The sequence below is a fragment of the Mangifera indica genome, chromosome 13 (genome assembly GCF_011075055.1).
Source record: "Mangifera indica cultivar Alphonso chromosome 13, CATAS_Mindica_2.1, whole genome shotgun sequence".
In the NCBI taxonomy this organism is placed as follows: domain Eukaryota; kingdom Viridiplantae; phylum Streptophyta; class Magnoliopsida; order Sapindales; family Anacardiaceae; genus Mangifera; species Mangifera indica.
Genome location: NC_058149.1, coordinates 11,835,738 through 11,842,806, shown reverse-complemented (window position 1 = coordinate 11,842,806; position 7,069 = coordinate 11,835,738). Strand labels below are relative to the sequence as shown.

Sequence of the window (7,069 nt, the reverse complement as noted above, 5' to 3'; positions counted from 1 at the left end):
GACCCAAGATAATATGGACACTGATAGAATCATTTTGCAAGAGAGGTGCATTGTATTTCTCACGTGTTTGCAGGCACCGGGATGCAAAAAAAAAAATCACTGGTTTTGATTATATGTTTAAGGCAATAGGGTTTAGGGTTGAGACAATAACCTAAGCAGGCTTGGGTTTAGAATATTTTCATCTATCCACACAGCAATTGATTGACATATTACAACCAAATAAGAAACATACTAACAGACACTTCATGCGGCAAGAAGATTTGGAAATGGTCATGATATGCTATGCTGTCTGCATTAGTGCAACTACAACTGTAAGCATAACGTACAATTCATATCATCAAACAACAGAAAAAGATAAAGTTCAGATGCAGTAACACAACAAAAACTAATGACCATGTCTGCAAAGGCCTCATAACAAATGAAAATATTTCATTATTTATAGTGGGGTTAGACTGGAATGTCTACCTGAATTTGATTTAGAGGCTCGGTTTCTCCTTCCAAATACAAAATTTAAGATCCTGTTCTCCCGTAGCAGATGGATGCAATATACAGATTCTTTAACCACTTGTCCTGCCATATAGACGAGAACAGAAAATCATTATTTTCTATAACATGAAACCAATCATTTTCGCTACAAAATACTGAATAGAAACTCCAACTGCAACCTTTTGAAAAGTTTCAGTACTGTAACACAGAAAACAATCATTACAATGCTTGAAGACTAAAAGACCCAACAGCCCTCAGCGCCCACTAAAATGTTTACAAAGGGATCTCAATGAATTATCTTGAGCACTTGTTTTGGAGCAAAAACTATTTTTATAATGTTTTACTCCTCAAATTATTACTTTCAACTCTAAGAACAGAAAAGTTGAAAGATCAATGGACGGACCACCTTGCTCTAGATAGCAATTACTCTTTAAACCATCCAAAATATTTAACTATGAGAGAAGGTAGCAACATAGGAACTCCATGATCAGTAAATAAATGAAGAGATGTCTTAAAATGTTGACACAAAATTCCAACCACTAATTGGCATAAATCAAAGTTACAAAATATTGTTCACTTGGCAACAGTAAGATCACTCTTTAAACCTTAATGAAAGCAGGTAGCACCAGAACTATAACTAAATTGCATAACTTGGTCTCAATAAAAGGGGTAAGGATAATTTTTTTCCCAAAACCCAATTAACAAAGCTAGAGGTATCCTTAGTTTGCAGTTCCACCTCAGAGCAATATGATACTTGAAACCGAAATGTATTATGATTGGGTTTCATAATATCATTTTTCATGACAAGCTCCACCAAAATAGAATTACTGGCCGTAACCCTCACAAGCAACTTTTGAAAAAAAACATATCTCAGGAATTGTGTCAATTTTACAAGTTGTTTAAAAAACATTCATATAAAGCGCACAGACAAACTAATATAAAACCAAAGAATATAGCATCGTAACATCTCATAGTTCAAACATCCCAGAAAAAAAAATGTCCCAGAAATGAAAATTTGGGATTATCCAATCTAGAAGTACCTTGACATGGGTACAAGGAAAAACAGATGTCCACAGAGTTTCTTGCGTTATATCTTGTGATTTTCTTTTCGATGCACTAAGTATAAATGCAGATTGATCCTCTGTAGAGGCAGTTGTGGTAATTCTATATCCATTTTCCTATCTTCTATGGATCCCTTCACTAGGATAAAGGAAATCAAGCTCGACAACCTGATAACAAAATACAGAACATGTAAGTGCTTTCTGCAGTATTCCATCATACAAGAGTTTATAACAGATGAAAATTGAACAACCTGGTTAGAATAACCGGCATTTTTAGACTAATGGCTATGCAAGGGGTTTGCTTTTTCAATTTTTTTCCTTTTTCTTTCTTAATATTTTTCTGTTCCTTTCCATCGTTGAAGAGAAATTATAAGAAGTTTTGTGACGGTCGGTGACATAGAAAGGCTTTAAATGGAGGTGTAATTTGTTATTATGAGTATTGCTGTAGACTATTTGAGTCCAGCAGCTTGACAAAAGCCTGAACTACAATTGTCCACCCAGACTTTGATATAATAACATTTCCTACTTTTAAGTTTGAAACGTCTATTTCTTACCCGTTATCCACTTCCAAAATTTGGAAGGAAAGAAAGGTCATTTTGTCTAAAAGCAATTAGTATTTACAGTGCACTTTTTTTGGATAGCTTAGAACAATGAAACTCTTGGACCAAACATCTCAAGCTCAGAGAGCCTCAATAACTACCACCTGCCTGAAATACCGTTTTTATTCTTAAGGAACAAAAACACATAAAACGGTAAGGCAGCCGCTGCGTTCGTTATTTTGCCCAGAAGCTAAAGGCCGTAACCAACCTACTGTGTATCTTTGGTTCATGATATTTCAAATCTAAGAAGGAACCTATAAGAGTAGATTCGAATTGAATCAAGTTTAAGCTTACCCCAAAGAAACCGAACTTAAAAGTTCGATTCAATACTATAATCAAACATAAAAAGAAAACCTAAAATAATATCATTTTGATTTATATTGATCGAAATAATATCATTTTAGTAAATTTATATTGAAATTTGTTAAGGTTATAAGTTGAATGAGTCGAATACTCATAAAATTTAAACTCAGAAATATTTAATTTTTAAATTCGAACTCAAACTCAAATTTATTTGGGTTAAACTTATTTTTGAATTTAAACAAACTTAGCTCAGAATCCAACCGTCACGCATTAGCACCAACTTATCTATTATTGCACGATAAGCGTAAAAAAGAAGTAACCTTTAGTCAAGAATCTGACTAGGAAAAGAATCAGCATTGGCTTAACTCTTTTGGAATCACCACCCCTTCCAACTTGAAAAGGTGAAAGGCTCAGCCACCAGGACACCACCCAATCAAATCCTATCCTTGCGTGGCAAATCATGTGCTTTATGAACACAAATCTAAAATAAACTCCCACCATTATCAAACAAAATGAACTAATATCACTTTTCTCTGCTTCAAATCAGCATTTTCTAATTTTTCCACCAAACAAAAGCATATTCAGCGACTAGTGGCAGGAAGGATCAGCTGTCTCTATCAGAGCGGTTGATCAAATGCCACGTCAAAGGACCCACCGCTGCTACCGCTTGTGGGTATGTGTAACATCTGCTTTTCTGGAGACTATAGTTGGGCTCAACCAGCTGTGGTTGTTCGTGTTAATGGCCTTGTTATCTACGACACGTGTACGCAGGCGAACCAATTTCTGAGACAGGTCCATCAATTGAACGAAAAATTCCTCTTTTTTTTCAAAATGAGAATCAATCTGACTAAACTCTAGAAAACTTTAGTGTTATCACTTTACTTGCCCACCTCTCTTTTGTCCTTCTTTCTGCTTCTACAACCTCATAGCACACAGATTCTTGTTTTGACCTTTGAAGCACACTCTGACACAACAAAATTATACTACATACAATACAAAGAGCGTCGTAAAGGGATATAGAGGAAGAATGTGTTACCCGGGCGCTCCTTTGATTAGCCGCAGGGACTTGGTGCTCCTCCAAGGCCGATGGTTTGTTTTGCAGAGATCAACGGCCTTGGCAGTGCCTGCAGCACCAACTGAAGCGGCCAGGGAGGCTGCTGCCGGTGGTGGTTCCGTTGGCACAGTAACGCAATGCATTTGTTCACCGACGAGGCACCCGGGTTCTTTCCGATGCAGGCACCACCATGCTGACTACTCATGGGGTGGTCGAATATCAAGAAACGAGTCCAGTAGTTAATTACAGACAAGGTTATTTGCATCCTGTGTCATGTAAGCGTATAAATTAAAAACAGTTCCTCTTTGATTTTGTATTTATATACACAAAATATCCGTCTCTTGTCTCAAGCTGGTTAATCTGGACAATCAAACAATGTAAACAAGAGTTTAAAACAAGAACAATGGAGAGTTTAACAGCCACTTCACATTCATCTGCCAGTTTCTACTCACACACAGTGGACAAAATTCTCAGACTATTTCTTTAACAAATTTTATCTGCTGATTCAACTATGAAAAGCAAATGCAACATAATGAAAATCAATTTCAATTTTGTAATTGTTTACCATCTATTGAATGAATCATTGTTGTTAAAAGCAAAAAACACTAAAAGGCGATGAAGGGCCACATATCATTCACATTTGGTCACCGATACTGTTTAATTGACTCAATCATAAAATTCTCAGTGCATCAACATTTTCATACAAATCCATTGAATAGATAGGCTCAGTAACACGTTTTACAACCCAAGTACCTGTGTCAACATTATCATTCCAAAAAGAATTACGACCCAAGTACCTGCGTCAACATTATCATTCCAAAAAGAAAAAGTCCTTTCTTGGGAAAAATAATTAAGGGGGTCAAGAAGAAAAAGGCAGAAGAAAAATTCCTACAGTTATCAATTAACAATACATCAATGCTTCTATAACAACCTGAAGGAATTAAAAAACCTGTGGATGATACAAAAGTAAACACCTATGACCTAACTTTTCTATGACATGGAATCATATCAAATGCAATATTCATTAGAACTTTGAAGATTTTCTTCCTTCCAAAGGGCAGCTCATTGATAATGTAATAAAATGTTCTACCCAACTTTAACTCTAATATCAAATTCATCTTGACAGAGGTAATAGATAGTATCCAAAGTAACTGTTGGACATGCAACAACCATAACCACACCTAGCTCGAAAGTGAGCTAGAGAAATGAAGCTGTGAAATTTCTCCTATGAAATATTGAAATGCATGCTTATGTTTTGAAGGGGCTCAAGTTTTCACAGATAGTACATCACATGACAGATCCCTTCATTTCCCTCTTATAACAGATAAATTAAGGAGTTACAACATGGCAAAGACTCCTTGTATCCTTCAATAAAAGGACAACTGTGATACCTAAACCAAAAGAACCCTAAAATCAACTCACTACCCATGTCCATGAAACAAAGGTCAATCTGACAACCAACAGTGAAATTCGAGCCATACAAGTCCCTTTAATATTAAAAAAAATATTCACATAAAATTTCATCACTTAATCAAATATGCTTTGGCTTCAATCCAAAGTTTGGGCTCAATGGTAAAATTTAGCAGTTAACCATGAGATCAACCACAAACCCATCCATAAATAACATATTTATGATTAGAGAAGTAACAAAGTTTTATACTGGAAACATAAATCTGGTGCATAATTTCAACAACCATTCATCTATCTTGGATAAAATACACTATAAACTTCCAACTGAATTAAAATTGTGGAGCTGAGTTGTATACATGATATCCCACTGTGCCTAAAAAGTTCTTAACATGTTGAAACCGCACACCTACTTGAGTGTCTCACATTTAACTTCAGCACAACCCATAAAGTATATGCGGACTGCCACAGAAAGCATATCATATCTTCAGCAGTTATCTTCATTTCCTTCCTGTGCCCAATATACGAACGATAAAAAAAAATACAAATTTGGTGGCATCCTACACAATCACTGCAAAAACAAATAACAGTTCATGGATTGAGTTTCTAATAGTTGATGCTTGAAGGCAGTAATTCAGCTAATCACACAACACCATCTAAGACAACATTGTTTACTAAATATATACATTGATGAACAACTTAGCAAACACCTAGGCAGAGATACTAGGTTGAGACACATCTCTCTATTGTTCCAATACATGCAGCAACAAGGCATCATATTCAGCAAAATCATTCATGATTACAGGTATAATAACGAAAATTTTAGCATTTTAAAGGTGTTCATCGAGCAAAAAATAAAATATATTTGCATATACTCTTGAAATGAAAATTAGTATCTACACAGTATGAAATTCACACATTTTCGGCTATACTAAGGAATTTCTCACCGCAGGGTAACAATCTTGGCGGACTACGGACTGGTTGTCTGTATTTACATACACCTCACATGATACTTTTGCCTGAAAGATTAAATAAAGAGAATGAAAATCATCCCTAGAAATAAGTGAACAAGTAATTAAAAGGTAATGGCGTATTGCAACAGCATCCTGAAGCAACAATGGTGCAATTTACTAGATGATTCTAACTCATCCAAAAATTGAACTATAAAATATAAAGACCTTTGGAGGAATTTCGAAAAATCAAGAGGCAAAAAGATAAAGAGTTAAAGACCTTCAGGGGAATTTCAAAAAACAAGAGGCCGAGCTGGCCTTTGACCTCAGTATCAGTATCAAAGGGAATGACACCCTTGGTCAAATCCTCAATCAAGTAAAACGCATCATGAATAATCTCAAGGCCATCAAGCTCCAGCGTGGCATTGACATACGACCTCCCTCGCGCTCTTACTTTGCCTCCTTTGGACCTCACCAACCCTAGTTCTCTCCCTCTGTAACCAACCGAAACGGCAAGCGAATCGTAGTTTAATGAGAAAAAATCTCTGTTCCCTACCTTGATAGTTAGAAAGAAAGAGAGGTCTAAGGTAGGTCTCGGCGAGGAGACGACTCGGATGTTGTTCAGACGGATTCGGGCAATTTGGAGAGAGGGATCGGAGGGATATAATAGGAACACCAATAAAACGAGGATTATGACGCAAGCGGCTGAGTAGACGCAGCGGCGGAGATAGCTATGGCGGTGGCGGGTAGGATGGTAATAGACGGGGAGTACGACGACGTTTTCAGCTGGGAGGGGAGCGTACGTCACGAAGTCGTTCTTTGAGGTCATGTTAGTTGGCTGTTGGTGAATTGGCAAATGTTAATGTTTTGTTTTTTTAAGGCTGACAAAACATGATTATTGGAGTACGTTGTACGTGGCAAAATCAGATTGAGCAGGTGTAGAAAAGGATGGTAGAGTTGCAGCAAGGAAAACAAAACATTATCCAATCCCCGACCCCGAGCATTACATCATCTTAATATAATAATATATATAAATGATAATTATTAAAACTTAAAAACTATAGATAAAAGAAAATGGTGATTTCTTAAATTAAAAAAATAAAATAAAATAAAATTTTGATTTTTAAATTTTATAATAAATAATAATTAGTTTTTAATTTTAAATTTTGAATAAATATTTAATTATTGATAAATATTTAATTTTTTAAA

At 35.8% G+C, this 7,069-nt stretch overlaps 1 protein-coding gene across 4 annotated transcripts; it reads right to left on the bottom strand.

Moving 5' to 3' along the window:
- Positions 1-304: 304 nt before the first annotated feature.
- On the bottom strand, positions 305-6,741 carry LOC123195064. Of its 4 annotated transcripts, XR_006497383.1 has the most exons (6): positions 6,141-6,741; positions 5,858-5,929; positions 3,486-3,769; positions 2,770-3,413; positions 1,527-1,715; positions 305-570 (listed from the first exon to the last, which is right to left on the bottom strand). XR_006497383.1 is itself a non-coding variant. In XM_044608640.1 (3 exons), the coding sequence occupies exons 1-3, from the start codon at positions 6,687-6,689 to the stop codon at positions 5,479-5,481; spliced, it is 624 nt and encodes a 207-aa protein (XP_044464575.1). In that variant the 5' UTR covers positions 6,690-6,736; the 3' UTR covers positions 5,104-5,478. The 4 variants fall into 4 exon arrangements, 1 of the variants encoding a protein (XP_044464575.1); XR_006497382.1 differs by having other exon boundaries at positions 2,770-3,769; XR_006497384.1 differs by lacking the exon at positions 2,770-3,413.
- Positions 6,742-7,069: the final 328 nt, after the last annotated feature.

What these genes read in the sequence shown, in the direction of transcription:
- LOC123195064 (XM_044608640.1), bottom strand. Translation starts at nt 6,689, where the DNA reads ATGACCTCAAAGAACGACTTCGTGACGTACGCTCCCCTCCCAGCTGAA. An exon ending in TTTTTGAAATTCCCCTGAAG is followed by an intron (nt 5,930 to 6,140) that starts GTCTTTAACTCT and finishes TTAATCTTTCAG; the next exon opens with GCAAAAGTATCATGTGAGGT.